This window comes from Hyperolius riggenbachi, chromosome 4 (genome assembly GCF_040937935.1).
Source record: "Hyperolius riggenbachi isolate aHypRig1 chromosome 4, aHypRig1.pri, whole genome shotgun sequence".
NCBI classification, from domain to species: domain Eukaryota; kingdom Metazoa; phylum Chordata; class Amphibia; order Anura; family Hyperoliidae; genus Hyperolius; species Hyperolius riggenbachi.
The window spans coordinates 468,464,392-468,484,506 of NC_090649.1; the positions used below are offsets into that span (position 1 = coordinate 468,464,392).

The window sequence follows — 20,115 nt, forward strand, 5'->3', positions numbered from 1 at the left end:
AGTGGTCTTTTAACCACTTCACCACTGAGGGGTTTTACCCCCTGAGCACCAGAGCAATTTTCACCTTTCAGCGCTCCTTCCATTCATTCGTCTATAACTTTATTATTACTTATCGCAATGAAATGAACTATATCTTGTTTTTTTCGCCACCAATTAGGCTTTCTTTAGGTGGGACATTATGCCAAGAATTATTTTTTTCTAAATGTGTTTTAATGGGAAAATAGGAAAAATGTGGGGAAAAAAATAATTATTTTTCAGTTTTCGGCCATTATAGTTTTTAAATAATGCATGCTACTGTAATTAAAACCCATGAAACGTATTTGCCCTTTTGTCCCGGTTATAAAACCATTTAAATTATGTCCCTATCACAATGTTTGGCGCCAATATTTTATTTGGAAATAAAGGTGCATTTTTTTCAGTTTTGCGTCCATCCCTAATTACAAGCCCATAGTTTATAAAGTAACAGTGTTATACCCTCTTGACATAAATATTTAAAAAGTTCAGTCCCTAAGGTAACTATTTATGTATTTTTTTTTAATTGTAAATTTTTTAATTTTTTTTGAATTACAAAAAAAAAAAATGGGGAGTGTGGGAGGTAATGAGTTAATTTTATGTGTAAAAGTCATTTATTTGTATGTGAAAAATGTGTAGGGTGTAGTTTACTATTTGGCCACAAGATGGCCACAGTAACTTTTCGTTTTAATGCGACCTCCAAGCTTCCTTCCGGAAGCTTGGAGGAAGAATAAGGAGGCTGGACACGTGAGTTTTTTCTCACAATGATCGCGCTGCCCATAGGAGAGCAGCTGATCATTGCGGGGCTTAGATCAACGAACGGGAATGGATTTTCCCGTTCATTGATCTCTGGGCGAGCGGGCGGCGGCGTGTTTACTAGCGGCGGGCGGCGTGTTTACGAGCGGGAGCGCGGGCAGCGTCGGGAACGCGGAAAGTACGTGTTTCTCCGTCCCTGGTTTTTAAAGGATGGAAAAAGGGGCGGAGAAATACGTACGCGCGGGGGTAAAGTGGTTAATAGTCTTTTCCACCTTGACACCCCTCTTAAGTCCAACTAACAATAAGGAGGGCATTGCAACCAAACCCACCAGATACTATGAAGGTCTTCCGAAAGCTACAACAATGATGCCACACTGGCAGGTGCTCCACCATCATCTGTCATTCCATTGGCCTAGACCACAGGTGTCGAACTCCAGCCTGGAGGGCCAGATCCATGCCAGTGTTTAGCATGGACTGAGAAGAAGAGCAATGTATTCTACCTAATGGACCACACCTTTCCTGATTTAGACCCATCAATTCATTTGAGCTGTGTCAAAGATGTGTGAGGATTCGGCCCTCGAAGGACTGGTGCAGTTCCCTGTGGGAGGGGGATATTGCATGTGCCACTTAGCCCCCTTTCTGCTGTCCTTATTGGAGTTGGGTAATTAAAGGTTACTACCACTAATGACCAGCTTCCATTCTTACGATTGTGTGTGAGTGTGTCTGTGTTTGTGTCTGGAGGAGGTACTATCGTAGAAGTGTGGAGGTGACATTGTGGAACTGACATGAGCAGGAGTGGGGGACTGCTCTGCTGCATAAAGGACTATGGGGGGCACTCAGCCTGTCTCTCAACCTCTCTCATATTTTTTTCCGTAGCAGAGAGGCATTGTCCGGGGTAGGGATGATCTAGTAAGTCCTCTGGAAGGGTGGGGTCACGGTGGGAGGGCTGGTGTCTGAGCATGTTTGCTATATTTGTACGTATGTCTCTTAGTTGGATTCATAAGACCCTCCAGCATAACAAACTCCACCGGTTAAACAAATCTGATCCTGAAATTCCTGTACCCTTCTTCAGTTCGATCACCTGGCTTTACTTAACTTTTGAGATTTTGTAATCTCTAAGGAAAGGAGAGGCTCCTACAGATCAGAATATTGATCAGGAAATAACAATTATGATGTTCCCTCCTAACAGCCTCCCATTGCCTTGTAAGCCCCTCCTTTCGTAAGTTCCTCCGAGAGGCGCAGAGCTATTCTTAACTGCCCAGGCGCGAGTTTCAAACTGTGCCCGTGCAGTGAAAGGAAGCACTTGTGGACAAGCGCTTGCTTTCGCTGAACTTGCATGGTTTGGAATTGGCGCCTGTGCGGTTCTGAGCCACACGCCGCCGTTAGGGGGTGCATCCGTTTTTTTTTTTACAAAGGATCTCGTTGAATATGAAGTGAACCAGGACAGGGAACAGTGGAGATCTAAAAGACAACAAGATGTGCCAGGAAACATCTGAAAAGGTAATCTAGCCCACCAAAGCTACATTTGTATTACAAGAACCTTACATTACTGGCCACAGCATCATCTTGTGTTCTTTGAAGAATATTTAGGTTCATGTACACTAACACTTTACAACTGCAGATTAAGATCCCCTTATGACTTTCAGTAGAAATACCAGAACGGAAATGGTGTTACTCAGGCATGTCACTCAGAAAGAGTTAAAATCATGCAGGGATCTGATTAATTAAACTGCGGGGGGTGCTGCCAAGAAGAAGCTCTGATCAGGACAGCAATTAAGAGAGCGAAGGAAGTGGCCACCTCGATACTTGTTTCTTCAGCTTCCACAGGGAGCGGCTACTATTGCCAGAGGACTGACAAATGATCAGAAGGACTTAGAGACTATGACATACCCAACTAGTACATTAAGGGAAACTCTAGATCAAGGTGACAGGAAGAAAAAATACAGGGCCAACAAGAGCTCAGTGTGGTGTAGTATTTGAGTAGATTGAGTGAAGTATGGTCCAGTGTTAGTCATGGAGAAGAAATGCAGACATCAAACCAACAAACATTGATTTGGAAGATACCTTTAATAAGAACCTGAGGAGGGGTTCTGAGAATAAAATCCCCATACAGAGGCTGGGTCTGTTTATAGAGCCCAGCCTCTGTTGCTATATAGATCGCCGCTAAACCCCTCCTGCACTCTGTAATTCCCCCCATAAAACACAGTCGCGCTGCTGATGCACAGCTTGTCAGAGCGCGCTGTGTTTACCGCTCCTCTGTCAGTCCCGCCGCTCCCCGCCTCCTGCATCGCTCCGGTCCCCGCCCACGTCCCTTCCCTCGCCACTGATTGGAGGGAAGGGACGCGGGCAGGACCGGAGCGATGCAGGAGGCGGGGGAGCAGCCGAGACTGACAGAGGAGAGGTAAACACAGCCGCACGGTGCGGCTGTGAGTTATGGGGGGATTACAGAGCGCAGGGGGGGCTTAGGAGCAATCTATATAGCAACAGAGGCTGGGCTCTATAGACAGACCCAGCCTCTGTATGGGGATTTCATACCCAGAACCCCACCTCGGGATCTCTTTAATGACTAAATGTACATGGTTAATTGCAAGTTTTTGTAATGTTACGTTTCGAAACCTTGCAATCAATCATGTACAGTTAGTACATACAGAGTAGTCAGCATCTGCATGGGGGGTGGGAGAGAAGGGGGACACTCGGGTGGAGGAGTGAGCCACCTAAGCACCATCAGGTTCCTGTAGGCTCAAGCCTCTGTGCCTTGATGGCAAACCTGACCATGGGCAGAACACTAGGTCGTGAATGGGTCTTTCAGCATGACATTGACCCATAACACACAGACAAGGCAACAAAGAAGCGGCTCAAGAAGAAGCACATGAAGGCACTAGAGTGACCAAGCTAGTCTCCAGACCTTATTCCAATACAAAGTCTGTGGAGGGAGCTGAAGGTTTGCTTTGCCAAACATCAGCCTTGAAACCTTACCGACTTGGAGAGCATCTGCAAAGAGGAGTGGGCCAAATTTCTTCCTGAGATGTGTGCAAACCTGGTTGCCAACTACAAGAAACATCTGACCTCTGTGATTGCCATCAAGAGTTTTGCCACATCAAGCTCTGCCTTTAGGACGCTGGGTTTTTAATGGTTATTTTGTTTTTATTCTGTCTCTTACAGCTACAATAAACCTACAATTACAACTATAGACTGGTCATTTCTTGGTCAAAGGACAAACAAGGAAAATCAGCAGGAGATAAAATACTTATTTCCCTCACTGTAATCTTTCTGCTGTCATGTCTTATCTCTTCTAGTCTTGGCTTGTACACACGTCCAACATGCACACAACCACACGACCAACACGTCAAACCACACAACCTGACGAACCACACGACCTGTATGTTCACATGCCTAGACGGCTAAACATCCAACTCAATTAACATACTGCACACACAAGAGGAATGACAAACTACACATTCAAAACAAGTACAAGTCTTTCAAACAACTTGTACACACGTACCAACTGCATGATATCAGACCAACAGATTTGACAGTTTAGATTGGGCAAACCGCCTGTTATCAGTTGCTCGTCAAGATGCTTGCACACGCACATGCCTGGTTATCGTCCAACAGGCATGTGCGCGTGATAATTAGGCTCCAGGTTGGTCCATGTGTTAATAACCTGCAGCCGAATTATCATCTGACTTTATTCTGTTGGACGATAATCAGGCATGTGGACGTGTGCAAACAAATTGACGAGCAACTGATAACAGGCGGTTTGCCCGATCCAACTGTCGGATCTATGTTGGTCTGATATCATGCAGTTGGTACGTGTGTACAAGTTGCTTGAAAGACTTGTACTTGTTTGTTTTGAATGTGTAGTCCATCATTCCTCTTACGTTCGCAGTATGTTAATTGAGTTGGATGTTTAGCCGTCGTGTAGACATACAGGTCTTGTGGTTCGACGTTTTGGTCATGTGGTTGTGTGCATGTTTTACGTGTGTAGGAGCATTAAGATAAAAACAAATCCTAGTAGGCTGGAGAGATCACTGGGCTGGTGAGCCCACTGTTAAGGATCCAAGGCAAAAGTAACTCTCTCATACACTTAAAAAAAAAAATGTTCTTAGAGCTTATGAAAGTTTGGCTAATCTTTTGAGGCAGAACTTTTGCCCGTGGTTTTCCCAACCCAGACAACTGTCAAAAAATTATTATCTATAGGCTAGATTAGTTACAATTTTGAATTGTGTCTTCATAAGGAATAAGCAGTGTGACATACCAATAGTATACCGTTGGTTCTTTCAGGGGGCGACCACTGTATCAGCAATGCCCGGCCATTCTCTCTCTTCTCTGTGGTAAAGTTAGTCAGTCCACTTGGTGCTGCTTCCCAGGTCTCTACAGAACTCCAGCCACTGGTCACACTGCCGGCACTGTTGGAGGCCTCAATACATATGTGGTAAGTTGTAGCGGGAAGCAAACCAAACACTTTGGCTTCATAAGTTGTCCCCTGTTCCAAAGAAGAACAAATGCAAGACAGAACACATCATCGTAAAACAAAAAAAAAGTTAGCATAGCTGCTGTATATATTATTATTATTGTGAAGTTCACACAGCTGAAGCGTCATTTCTGACTAGGGATGATCAATGAGGTGCAAATATTTCTGAGTTTATGCAAATTTATGAACATTTTTATGCAAATATATGCAGCTTGAAAATGGACCAATCAAGTTCCACCCAGTTTTAACCACTTGCCGACCGCACACTCATACCGTGCGGCGGCAAAGTGGTAAATGGAGGACCAGCGACGCAGATCTGCATCGCCAGGTGCCTCCCTGATTAATCAGGAAAGGCCGCTCGCGCGAGCGGCCGTTTCCTGTTAGATCACGGAGCGGGTCTCCGTGAATAGCCTGCGAGCCGCTGATCGCGGCTCGCAGACTAAATGTAAACGTAGGAGACGTATGTCTCCTTTGTTTACATTGTACGGCGCTGCATCCTGTGCAGCCCGGATCACCAGGGGGGAAAGGTAGGAGAGGGAGGGGGGGAATTTCGCCGTGAAGGGGGGCTTTGAGGTGCCCCCCCCCCCGCAACATGCCTGCAGACCGGAGCGATCAGACACACTGCACATCATCCCCATAGGGGGGAAAAAAGGGGGGCGATCTGATCGCTCTGCATGTAACATGATCTGTGCTGGGGGCTGCAGAGCCCACCCAGCACAGATCATAAAAAGTAGCGCTGGTCCTTAAGGGGGGGGGGGGGGTAAAGGCTGGGTCCTCAAGTGGTAAAATTGATTGGTCCATTTTCAAGCTGGATATATTTGCATAAAAATTTACATAAATTTGAATACATTTGGAAATAGTTGCATCTCATTGATCATCTCTATTTCTGACCTTTTTGGTCCTTCCAGAAAGGCCACCTGTCTATGTCCCTCTCCCCCACATACCCACATGCTCTATAGAAAGAGGGGAGCAAAAGTGGGATGTAACTTCCTGTAGGAACTACTATAGCTCAGAACAAACATTGTACTGCAAGGAATACTTGAATAAATTAGGACCCTGGAAAGTGGGAATATATTACAGGGTACTGTACTGTACACTGAAGACTGCTGGAAAGAAAATGTAAGTAATACAAAGAGTACAGTATTGCAATCTGTCACTAGATGGCTCCAGATGCTTTTGCCCACACAGCCTGTGCCCAGAAACCGCCCTGGACAACAGGGTGGCAACTAGGTTAGCACTCTCGCCTTGACACCAAGGTTTGACCCTTAACCTGGTCATAAGCTGCATGGAGTTCATAACTTCTCCTTGTGTTTACTTTGGGTTCCTCTGGGCACTCTGGTTTTCACATCATGTAATCGGAGGTTAACTGGCTTTGAGGCCACCATTCATTGTTAAATATTTTAAACAGTCTATGATCTATGATCAATAAAAACATTGACTTTTACAGAAATCTATCAAGAATGAAGGCACACTTGATTAGGCATTGTCAATGAGCTGTGTCTGCTGCATATGACTAGTCCATGTCCAAACTGCATAAAGTTGCATAAAAAAAAAAAACTTACAAGGCCTGGGCCAATTAGCCTTAAAACGGAAAAATGCCTTCCCAACTCCAGATGGCAGTAAGATAAATCCCTGGATCAACTCTCCCGGGAATTACTTATAGAAAGCATCCAAGCCCTCTTGAAAATGCAGATATAGAGTTTGCCATAACTACCCGTATATACTCGAGTACAAGTCGACCTCATGTATAAGTCGACTCCAATATTCCACCCTCTTAAGCTGGATTTTTTTATTGACTCAAGTATAAGTCTACCTATCAAAATGCATGGCTGCACTTGGGGACCAGCTGGGGTTAATGACTGCACTGCATACAGTATTGCTACCATTAACCCCTCCTGTCACTTAAGTGCAGCCAGTACCTCCTTCAGGCCCACAAGTGCTGTAATTATTAGGTCACCTTTTTTTAAGCTAAATAAGCCCAATTTGTCTAACCTTTCTTGGCAAGTAAGCTCTTCCATCCCTCTTATAAGTGTAGTTTCCTGCCTCTGTACTAGAAGGTCAATGTCCTTTCTATAGTGTGGTGCCCAAAACAGTATCCCGTACTCCAGATGTGGCCTCACAAGTGATTTATACTTCATACTTATACAGTATTTCATTGACCTTCTCTAATAACAAATACACAACTATGTCACAGAAGGAGTGGTAGAACTGCTCAATTCAGTTTATATCCTAAGACAAGGTCTTCAAAACCCATTTACTGCTCCACAGACAGTTGAGTCTTATACTCACCTAGGTCACCCCAAATGTTCCAAGGATGATATTATATTTCATACAGGTCCGAGACAGCCTCTAGTGGCACTGCTGTGGCCCTGCCTACTTTCTTCACATGTGGGTGTGGCACACGCTTTACTCAACCTCTCCCTGTGCCTCTAAATGGAGGGGGGAGACATGGCAGTTACAGCCACAGACCAACTCCACTATACAAAATGGGAATGAAGGTTTCCGATTAGGTCCTAGTAATAAAGTGGAGGCAGAATCTTTCACTAATCGTATTCTTAATCTGGACTTTTGCATTCTCAGCCTCTTAGTCTTTTTTTTCTCTGGAGCAATGTGTACCGTAAGGTAAAATTTTTATGCATGCTTCAATATTATTATTTACATTAAGGCTGGATTCACACTATACAGGATTAAAAACTGATCTGTTTTTCATTTAAATGGATCAGCTTCTTACATTGCACATCAGTTTTTTATCCGGTTTTTCATTCTGTTAGCTACCCGCTAACCTTTTTCCCCTTCCACTGCTGCAGAAGTCCATTTTAGGTTCCTCCACTCTGGAAGCCCCAGCTGATCCCAGAGCCCCAGCAGAAGCATCACAGGCTCTCATTGGTTTGCAATAGACCAATGGGAATCGTCCCTCCTCAGGGATGATTTTCATTGGTCTACTACTTAGTAAACTAATGAGAATCCTTCCTGGGGAGGGACAATCCCCATTGGCTTATTGCTACCAATGGTTCTGCTGGGGCTCTGGGGTCGGTATACCGACATTTCTTCCAAACAGGCACCCAAATGGACGGCACCAGGTGAGTATCTTGTGAAACTCAAGCGACGAGCAACCTAGTGAGAACGTACACTGTTTGTTCTTGTAAGCCAGCATTAATTCATTAATTTGGTCTGCTTCTATTGCCATTCGTCTCATCTGGTCAATCTGGAAAAATCGGATGGGCATAGGCAAGTTTAGGAGTTGATAATTGGTGCCCATAATCCTCCCTCAGACCGGAGCCATTGCAGTATCTGGGGGTGCGCACAAGTTGAGACACCATAATGCAGGCATCCTCACAGCACCGTGCTGCTGCCTGCACTATGTGCTGCCACGCCCCCTTTCTTTCCAAGCTACAGTTGACTTTGAATGTAGCAGCAGCATGTGTACAGAGCATGGAGCAGCTCTGGAGAACGTGACAGAGCACAGAGCCACGTATGTCACAGCCCTGTGTCAAAACCTCACTGACTGCTTCACTTTCCCCTTCATTTCAGATGTTGGCTGTCCTCATTATTATCTGTATTCATTGAATATGCTGCAGAGGCCAGTGGATACAGATAACAATGCCGACTTTTGTACTGATAGGAGAAGCACTGAAGGAGGTCTGTACGGATAAGCCAGCTGAATACTTCCTGGTCTCAGGCTGCCCATGTGATTATCCTATTAAATCGAATTACTTCTATTTATCACTGAACAATCTAATCCCTACCATAGTAATACTCTACCATCTTTTATTGTTTGTGGCTGAGAGAGACCTTTCAGGAATCCCTCCTCCCCCACCCAAACAAAAAACAAAAAACTGTGTTTCTCCCTGACGGGACCTACGGATCCTTTACCAATGGACTGAATGATCTTATTGTTTAAAGTAAATTTGAAGCAAAAATAAAACAAAACAAGTCAGATACTTACCTAAGGATAGGGAAGGCTCTGGCTCCTATAGAGTCATCCCGTTCCTCTCCTCATCTGCTCGTTCCCCCGCAGGCTCCTCCGTTCAAATCTCCACCTGCGGGAGACTTCAGAAGTCTTTGGGAGCCCGAGTGCTCCCAAAGACGTGCGGCTCTGTACTGGGCACGCACGAGTGTGGGAACCCCAGTGCTCCCGAAGACTTCCGAAGCCCACCCAAAGCGGAAGAGAGCAGTCTCCGACCCAATGGAGGAGCCTGCGGGAGAACATGGAGACCAGGAGAGGACCGGGAAGGCTCTATAGGACTCAGAGCCTTTCCCCTCCTTAGGTAAGTATTTTTTTTTTTATATCGCTTCAGACTCCCTTTAACATAGGATCCAATCCGGTCTGTTGCATTCCACATAGAGGAACAGTTTTTATGCCAGTGTGAAAGGATCTCAACACCAGCCTCCTATCCTTTCCTGTACCCATGTGCGTCTTACGGGCAATTTCATCTTTTTATAATATGCAATGTAGCCTCATGAAAAATGTAAGAGCTGTTCTCTGCACATGGCAGGGCACAGGCGTTTATGATGGATGTTTTGTTTACAGTTTGAAGCTGGACAAACACATGGAAGATGAATAATGTAGAGTATATATATAGAAGGCTTTCTGTAGAGTCTACTCGGGCGATAGCGTGGGGGACATCTCCCGCGGCATGCAAATAGTAATCACCTCCAGCAGATTACACAGAAAGCTGCCAGTTGCCTGGGGACCTTTTAGGAGTATCTTTTAGCCGAAGAAACATGGATAGCAAGTGGGCAATAAAGCAAAAAACATATGTATATTGTCAATAGCAGCACCTGTTCAATTAGGTTTTATTTCGGAGGAGAGGGTCCGCTCCAGGCCCCTAGGTGGCAATACTATCAAATACTTTTTGCAACCTGAGTGCTAATGATTAACAACTTCCGCGCGCTCATCTAGCGTACTCAGGGCGCTAGTAAAAAAAATAAAATATACAAAAAAGTGATTTCATGATAGTTTCTGTTCATAAGCATGTCTTCCCATCCTTAAAGGACACCTCGGCGTAATTAAAAACCTGGATATTGCTTTAAAGCGGAACCCAAAAATTCCTCTCTGCTCTAAAAGATAAGCGACAGCATAATAACCTTTAAAAAAACACATTTTGGTACTTATCCGTTAGCCAGGCGCATCCGGCAGGTGGCGACAATACTCCACCAGAGTTACATCTTTCCCTACTTTCCATGGCGGCCTGGAGGGGGAATAGTAATTAGCGCCACCTGCTGGATGCGCCCGGTTAACGGATAAGTACCAACATTTTTTTTGTGACAGCTGATACAAAATCCTGCAATTAATCTGCAGTGTTTCTACTTCCTGCCCTCATGGAAGCAGGCATAGGGTTAACATCCTGTGTTTACAAATTAGCTGCTCTGCCATGGCAGAGGAGATTCCTGACTAGAGCTACGTACACACATGCGACAACGATCGTTCGTTGTCAACGACGAACGAACTTTTAATTGATGAAAGTAAAGTTAGTTTTAAAAGGTGTGTAACGATCAGATCGTTAGAACGAACGTTACATCACGTAAAAGTAACTATTGCGCCTGCGCATAAAAAGGAAAAGTTCCATGGAGAAATAGTGAAATGCGCATGTCAAGCCTAGTACGAACGATCGTTTCCAACGATGTACTACTTTTGCAAACGATCGTCGTTGGGAAAAATCCGCCAAGCTAGAACGATCTAGCTCGTCCGTCGTTAGACTTCATGGTCGTTGGCTGCTTTTTTTCAAACAATCGTCGTTTGAAAGGATCGGGGAACGATCGTTTCAAACGACTATAGTCGCATGTGTGTACGCACCTTTAGGATGATCAACGAGATGCAAATACTTCTGAGTTTATGCAAATGTATGTAATTTTTATGCAAATATATGCAGCTTGAAAATGGACCAATCAATTTAAACCTGAGTGGGACTTGATTGATCCATTTTCAAGCTGCATATATTTGCATAAAAATTTACATACATTTGCATAAACTCAGAAAGATTTGCATCTCATTGATCATACCTATTCTTGAGCTGGCACAGCTGAGAGATCAAGTTACAACCTGTAAGTAGTCACAGATGAGGGGGGCATTAGACAGGCTAAACTCACTAAATACAGTGGCTTGCAAAAGTATTCGGCCTCCTTGAAGTTTTCCACATTTTGTCACATTACTGCCACAAACATGAACCAATTTTATTGGAATTCCATGTGAAAGACCAATACAAAGTGGTGTACATGTGAGAAGTGGATCGAAAATCATACATGATTCCAAACATTTTTTACAAATAAATAACTGCAAAGTGGGGTGTGCGTAATTATTCGGCCCCCTGAGTCAATACTTTGTAGAACCACCTTTTGCTGCAATTACAGCTGCCAGTCCTTTAGGGTATGTCTCTACCAGCTTTGCACATCTAGAGACTGAAGTCCTTGCCCATTGGATTTAGATCTGGACTTTGACTGGGCCATTCTAACACATAGATATGTTTTGTTTTAAACCATTCCACTGTTGCCTTGGCTTTATGTTTAGGGTCGTTGTCCTGCTGGAAGGTGAACCTCCGCCCCAGTCTCAAGTCTTTTGCAGTCTCCAAGAGGTTTGCTTCCAAGTTTGCCCTGTATTTGGCTCCATCCATCTTCCCATCAACTTTGACCAGCTTCCCTGTCCCTGCTGAAGAGATGCACCCCCTGAGCATGATGCTGCCACCACCATATTTGACAGTGGGGATGGTGTGTTCAGAGTGATGTGCAGTGTTAGTTTTCCGCCACACTCAGCGTTTTGGCCAAAAAGTTCCATTTTGGTCTCATCTGACCAGAGCTTGTGGCAAACTGCAAACGGGACTTCTTATGCTTTTCTGTTAACAATGGCTTTCTTCTTGCCACTCTTCCATAAAGGCCAACTTTGTGCAGTGCACGACTAATTGTTGTCCTATGGACAGAGTCTCCCACCTGAGCTGTACATGTACATTGTAAATAGGTGGCGGTTTTGCCGTCTAACAGTCTGATGATGGAGCAGAGCTCCGTCATTTAAGCTGAGATACGCGCACATCGGCACATGCGATTTCCTGCAAAACCCCGCCCCAGGACTTCACGCCAATTGGCATTAGGTGGTCCTGGGGCTGAAGCCACGTTCATGCCCATTGGCGTGACGCGGAAAGTTAAAGCTGGCCATATGTCAATTGTTTTTGTGGGCCGATCAACCATCCGACTCTATAATTTTATGATTAATGTCGGTGCTGCAACAAGCATGCCTGATTGATCAATTGGGCATGCTTGAAAATCTCGGATCGACATGGAAACGCTATGTGTGGCAGAAAACTAACACTGCACATCATTCTGAACACACCACTGTCAAATATGGTGGTGGCAGCATCATGCTCTGGGGTTGCTTCTCTTCAGCAGGGACAGGGAAGCTGGTCAAAGTTGATAGGAAGATGGATGGAGCCAAATACAGGGCAATCTTGGAAGAAAACCTCTTGGAGTCTGCAAAAGACTTGAGACTGGGGCGGAGGTTCACCTTCCAGCAGGACAACAACCCTAAACATAAAGCCAGGGCAACAATGGAATGGTTTAAAACAAAACATATTCATGTGTTAGAATGGCCCAGTCAAAGTCCAGATCTAAATCCAATCGAGAATCTGTGGCAAGATCTGAAAACTGCTGTTCACAAACGCTGTCCATCTAATCTGACTGAGCTGGAGCTGTTTTGCAAAGAAGAATGGGCAAGGATTTCAGTCTCTAGATGTGCAAAGCTGGTAGAGACATACCCTAAAACCTAGGTTCTCAACGTGTGGTAACGCGTACACCAGGGGGTACTTCTGATGGTTCCAGGGGGTACTCGGGCTTGATATACCTAACCAAGAATAACAAATTTAGAGTTTTAGAAAATAATAAATCTCATTTCAACAATATCAAATTAGTATTTTAGCTAACAATAAGCATTAGTAAATGCTTGGAAATTGTTTAGAACCAATTATCATGTATTACGATTAAATATATATTTGTCAAGGGGTACTTGTGATGTTTGCTATGCTAGGGGGTACTTTGTGAGTACAGGGTTTTAAAAGGGGTACATAACAATAAAATGTTGAGAAACACTGCCCTAAAAGACTGGCAGCTGTAATTGCAGCAAAAGGTGGTTCTACAAAGTATTGACTCGGGGGGCTGAATAATTATGCACACCCCACTTTGCAGTTATTGATTTGTAAAAAAAATGTTTGGAATCATGTATGATTTTTGTTCCACTTCTCACTTGTACACCACTTTGTGTTGGTCTTTCATGTGGAATTCCAATAACATTGATTCATGTTTGTGGCAGTAATGTGACAAAATGTGAAAAACTTCAAGGGGGCCGAATACTTTTGCAAGCCACTGTATCTAGCTAATTGGCAAATGTAATCAAGAATCTCTCTCTGCCTGTGTCTTCATGCTGCCCCCTCCTATTCGGTTCAAGCCAATCAGCTGTTACCAGGGTGATGTGTCAATTCGGCAGAGAGAGGGAGGCGGGAGCAGAATCAAGACACAGGCAGAGTGTGTCTCCTGGCCGGCAATTATTACTTTTGCTGATTAGCCACAGACAAGCAAGTCTGAACTGCTGTTTATTTTCATCTCAGGTTTGCTTTAAAAAGGTTTTGCCCCCCCCCCATCCCACCGCCTTAGGTTCACTTTAAAGCAAATCTGAAGCTAAAATAAACTTATGAGATAATAGATTGTATGTGTAGTACAGCAAAGAAAGAGAATGTTAGTAGCAAAGAGAACAAATCTCCTATTGTTTTCTAGTACAGGAGGTAAATAACCATAGAGCTTCCCTGAGCTATTCCACCCACTGGATCGAATTCAGTCCTGTTTTCTGAAGCACCTAAACAGCCAAGGAACACTGAGAGACAGCTTGAGATCAGGTTTTACTGCAGGAAAGCTCAAATGATCATTATTTCTGCTTTGTATAATAGCTTAAAATAAAGAGTATGGTTTTAAAACTGCATCTGTGACAACATGATGTAATGGGCAGCGCGGTGGCGTAGTGGTTAGCGATCTGACCTTGCAGCGCTGGATTCCCGGGTTTGAATCCCAGCCAGGTCAACATCTGCAAGGAGTTTGTATGTTCTCCCTGTGTCTTTGTGGGTTTCCACTGGGCACTCTGGGTTCCTCCCTCATCCCAAAATCATACAGATAAGTTAATTGGCTGCCCCCCTAAATTGGCCCTAGACCATGATACATACACTACACAACACATACATATGACTTTAGAATACATGACTATGGCAGGGATTAGATTGTGAGCCCCTCTGAGGGACAGTTAAGTGACAAGACAATATACTCTGTACAGCGCTGCGGAAGATGTCAGCGCTATATACATACTAAATAATAATGTTATACAAAAAAAACTATATAACTGAAAATAAACATATGGGACTCCTTTCTTTGCTACTAATGTTCCATTCATTATTTGTACTACACAAACAATTAATTACATCATACTTTTTTTTCACTTCAGGTTTGCCGCACAAGAATCTAGTGCAACCTTACCAGGTACATTCCCATCATTGTTTTTGCCAGCAGCTTCGTGTCTGATGGGCAGAATTATGCCGGCATTGTCTCTCCCTGACAGTAGCTGGTGAAAGTCATTTGTGGTGGTCCTCCGCATGAACCTCTCGTCTGCCGGTCACAGACAGAGGAGCAGGATGGCCGTATAGACACTCTGCTAATGGTGACATGCACATGCTAAATGGGACTCGGTGAGGAAACGTACATTTTTTCCAATCCGCTGGCCATGTGTCTCTCCATTGTGGCTTCCCTTTCACTTTATTTTGATTAAAATGATTGCTCTGATACCCCTCCAGATTAGTCCATCAGCATGACTTGTGGGGGTTATGCTTTTAAGAGCCCCGGCCGAGCTGTGGAACTGATCACGGTGTGAGGCAGAGCCAAACCATTAACTCGCTGAATCTCACAAGGTTCTTCCTCCAGGAGGAAATGCAAACTTACAAAGTGCCATGAAGGACTTCAACTTTGGAGGGTCATTTACTCCTCCAACATAAGAAATATCGAGGGGTTTTTAAACCTTGGCGTCTGTTTTGATGTGTAGGACTTCCCGTACCCTGTGTAGCTAGCTACAGGTGTTTCTTAGCATTAGGTAGCCAGAAGTACCCTCAGTATTAAGTAAGAGGTGCCCCCAAGTATTAGGTAGCGAGAGGAACCTCAGTATTAACCACTCAATGACAACTGGACGCTTGTAAACATCCAGTGTATTTGTGGTGAGTGCACCATCTGTTTTTTACTAAATGAGGACCATATGGTATAATTTTAACCGAGTCGAGTTGTAGAATACATTTTGGTGTGTCTTAAAGCTTGGACACACATCACACAGAAAAATAGGTACGGACAAACTCAATCCAACATAAAAGTCATTTTCTAAATTATGATCAAATTTGGGAAAGGTTTAGCAAAACTACAAGAGACATATGTAGTAACATTTTAACCGTGATAAGTAGTAGAATAAAGTTTAGAAAGTTTTAGGGTTGAGGCCCATGTCTTGTGTATTCTTTTTAGTCACAAACTGGGATTCAAAGGCAATTACATTTTTGCACAGGCTGTACCTAAATAAAAGTAAAATGAAAACAAAGTGTCAGAATATGAAAGAAACTACATATATCGTTACCTTAGAAACTCGGGTTTTTTTTAAAATATGCATGCCATGAGGGTATATTACTATTATTTTTTGCAAATTACGGTCTTATCATCAATAGTGTACGAGAAAACAAATACTAGCTACAATGTGGGCCACTATACTAGCTACACTGGGAGCCACTATGGGGGCCACTATACTACCTACACTGGGGGCAGCTATACGGGGGTCACTATACTAGCTATACTGGGGGCCACTATACTAGCTACAATGGGGCAACTTTATTGGCTACCTTGGGGCCACTATACTAGCTACACTGAGGGCAGGTTTACTACCTACACTGGAGGCCGCTATAGTAGCTAAACTGGGGGCCACTATACTACCTAAACTGGGGGCCACTATACTAGCTACACTGGGGGCAGCTATACTAGCTCCACTGGGGGCAGCTATACTACTTACACTGGGGGGCCACTATACTACCTATCTTGAGGGTAGCTATACTGGGGGCCACTATACTAGCTACACTGGGGGCAGCAGCACTACCTACATTGGAGGCAGCAGCTATGCTGCCTATCCTGGGGCAACTATACTAGCTATACTGGGGGCAGCTATATTGGGGCAACTATACTACCTTCACTGGGGGCAACTAGCTGCCTACACTGGGGGCAACTGTGCTAGCTACCTATACTGGGGCAACTTTATTACATATACTGGGGCGATTATATTACCTATATAGGGGGCACCTATACCTGGCATTACCCGCCGTGGCGCGCTTAGTATGCCACACTCGCTCCTTTACTTTTTTTGTGTGGGGCGGGGGTGTCTTATAATACCCAGCACCGGGTGTCAAATGCCCTAGGTACGCCACTGACAGTTAGGACATTTAAATAAATTATTAGGGAGGCGCTAAAGGCGGTGTTACCAGCAAAATGGCAAAGACAGCTAACCCTTTGCACACTCTCATGCACATGTTCATACAATTGCAATCACAGGAATCAATCATCCAGGCACCCCTGCTATCTCTACAGCTAAGTTAAGAGGTCTTATGCTGGGCATACACAAGTCGACCCAGCAGCTCGATTAGCCGGCGGATCGATTCCCGCTCGTCCTCGTGGGCGCTCCTTATCTTCCGCTCGATTCCCCGCTATTGTCCGCCCGCGGGGATCGAGCAGGGAATCGATCCGGCGGGTCATCGGACCTGTCGGAAATTATCTATCGAGCCATCAGCGGCTCGATTGATAAGGGCGCATCGGCCCGTGTATGCCCAGCATTAGTTACAAAAGAATGCATTCCCTTGCGTAGCCACCTACACTGCGCAGAAGTACCCAGGGTATTCGTGGGTGTCCAAACTCTGGCCCTGTAACATGCATAGTGCAGACATGCAAACATTTATTGCATCACACCTATCTAAAGATTAGGAGCACACATCCTGACGTCCTCTCCTGGGACAGATAGCGCATCAGACTAAACTCACAAGGGAGCTAACAAATTATATCCATGTCCACCATGCACACACTAGCATAAGCTGTGTGCGTCCTGACTATGGTCAATGACAGGAGAAGGAGGGAGTGTACTGGATTAAACCCTGGACCCTAGGGTCAGTTACAAGAAAAAACACAAAGTTCTTTCAAAGTTAGGACATGTTGAGGTGATGTGCCTGGATTTATGTGTCTTTTTCTTGCTGTGGGGTAGCATGTACAGAGATTTAAGGGGTCTTGTGAGCAGAGCACTGGATTACAGGGTGGGTTAATTGTGGCATCTGCATTCAGCCTGCAACTCTCATCCAAACCCACCTATTTACCATACCCCTAAACTTCTCCCTGCCACTGCCTATTCCTTACCTCCCGCCTCTGCATTACCTAACCCTAAACAAAATCTTTCTTCTGCAATACCTGCTGATAACCCTAACCTTAACCTAGCAGCTACCCATAACCGCTTCTATGCCTATCATGAACTATTACCCTTCCAATAGCCTAACATTCCTATGCAACACCTAACCCTAATTATAACCCCTTAATGCCAAATTCCCAATATCTGCAGTAAGCTTTACTTTAACCTGGCACCTAACCCTTACCCCTTCCCAGCTTAGAGTGGGATTATACTTTCAAAACTAAAATGTCAGTAACTACTCTTAGGTACATAAAAGAACATTTGAAAACATTCCATCAGTGCAAGAACATTTATTTTCATTGCAGAAGGCAGTACAAGTGTGCTTATCTCTAGCTAATTGGCAAATGTAATCAAGAATCTCTCTCTGCCTGTGTCTTCATTCTGCCCCCTTCTATTCTACTCAAGTGAACAGCTGTGGCCAGGGTGATGTATCTATTCAGCAGAGAGAGGGAGGCGGGAGCAAAATCAAGACACAGGCAGAGTGTGTCTCCTGGCCGGAAATTATTACTTTTGCTGATTAGCCACAGACAAGCAAGCCTGAACTGCTCTTTGCAGTGAAAAGAAAAAAAAATTACACACAGGGAATGCTTGTAAATGCTTTCAAATGTTCTTTTATGTACCTAAGAGTAGTTACTAACATTTTCATTTGGGGAGTATAATTCAACTTTAAACTAACTGTTACCCTTCTTATGCCTAACCCTAACCTCCACCCTTTATATTATACCTGGCACTGCTATCCTGTTGATAGAATAGCATTAAAGTAAAGGATAGTAATAATAATAAAAGTAGTAGCTAAGTTATCTTTTTTTTAGCTCCAAGACTCAAAGTACAAGATAAGTACATTGCACTGGGACTATTCAGGCACAACTCATTCTATCATCTCAGAGCGACACAGTCACATCAGGTCAGTTGGGTTTTTGCTGGTAGGATACAATCAGAATGAGAATTGATCTTCAGACATCAATTGATTTCAATGCGGACACTCGCTACACAAACCGGTCACTGGAACTGGTCTGCCAAATGTATTGCCGTCATTTCTAATTAATATATCTGCTGACTGTCCGTTATGTGGTTCCTTAGTGGCTTTCCTTCCAAGTCACAAAGTAAGAACTTCACAGTTGTCTAAACTTAAGAAGAGTATAAATACAGTCAGAGCTAATTCCCATTGCAAAATGCAAGCATAAGTGCAAAATGCAATGCCTTTTTTGTTATTTTGCGCCTGACGATTTACTTTTACACCTGAGGGCCCTTTCACACCGGGGCAGTGCGGTATTTTTACTGCCGGGCAATGAAAGCCTATGAAGACTTTCATACTGTAACGTTACGGCGCGATGCAACGGAAGTTACGTTTTCACCACATCCCTGACGCAGGGCCAGAACAACGTCACCGTGCGGATTCTGCATCGAGCTGCATCGGCCGGAAGTCATGTTAGCCTATGGCAATGTGTACATTTTTAAAAAATGACCTGTGGCGTGCATGAGCAGAAGCATATTTTTACAATACGCATCCTTGCACTTCCGCATACCCTGAAGCAGGAAGTGACGGCAAGCGTGCGTCACTTCCTGCTTGGCCCAATGCCAGATGGGGAATAACGCGTTACTACGAAGTCCTGTTTTTGACGGTGTGGTGCGGCACTGCCATTTAGTAATGCGAAATCGGCCTTACTGTTTCTGCACATTTTATTTTTTAATGTAAATATGTTTGCATTTTTTCTTGTGATTGTATTCTGTGTCTGGAAAATCAACCCAGGCGTTCTGCGGTTCAAATCCTATCGCAAAATTCTATGTACAGTGAAGCTAATGGAAACCATGGCATAGGTTTAAATATAAAAAAATAAATAAAATTAGGAAGGGACTAATATGGAGGATGAGGGAACGTTACAGGGGTCTGTGCAAGTATGTAAAGGCAGAATAGTCTTTTAGGGTGGGTGGAGTTAGGATGGGGAACATTACTAAAGCATAGTCGATGGTTCCTGTGATTATAACAACCTCAAGTTCACCTAAAAGACAAAAGGAGACCAGGAGCCCAATAGTGCAGTATCGTGTAAAATTCAGGAAAGCAAATTGCTAAGGATGTACAGTATATACTCACAAAGGTGGGATGCAAATCGTTGCAACCACCATCAGAGCAGGCGGGAAATTAACTGGCCCCGCTCAGTTTCCCAGGTCTGTGACAGGAACTGGGTGGTCGCAACCTGGAAGTTCTTTAGGACAACTGAAAAACTATCACCTTCAAAAGAGGTATGACGACAAGACACTTAAAACAGGGATGGAGGCACCCAATGCATAAAAGATAGGCTAATAAGCTGTTAACCTTACAAACAAGAATTTGGACCAGTTTATTAAAAAAGGTATTTTATTTGAGCATATAAAATTGACAACG

General features: G+C 44.1%; 1 protein-coding gene across 6 annotated transcripts in view; it reads right to left on the reverse strand.

Annotated features, from left to right (window-relative positions):
• Nucleotides 1–20,115, reverse strand: part of USH2A (usherin) — a 1,078,291-nt gene that overhangs the window by 91,052 nt on the left and 967,124 nt on the right. For all 6 annotated transcript variants that reach the window (XM_068232882.1, XM_068232881.1, XM_068232884.1 and 3 more), the window contains one exon: nt 5,027–5,254. In XM_068232882.1, the coding sequence (XP_068088983.1) occupies nt 5,027–5,254 (228 nt within the window). The remainder of the gene's footprint in view (nt 1–5,026; nt 5,255–20,115) is intronic.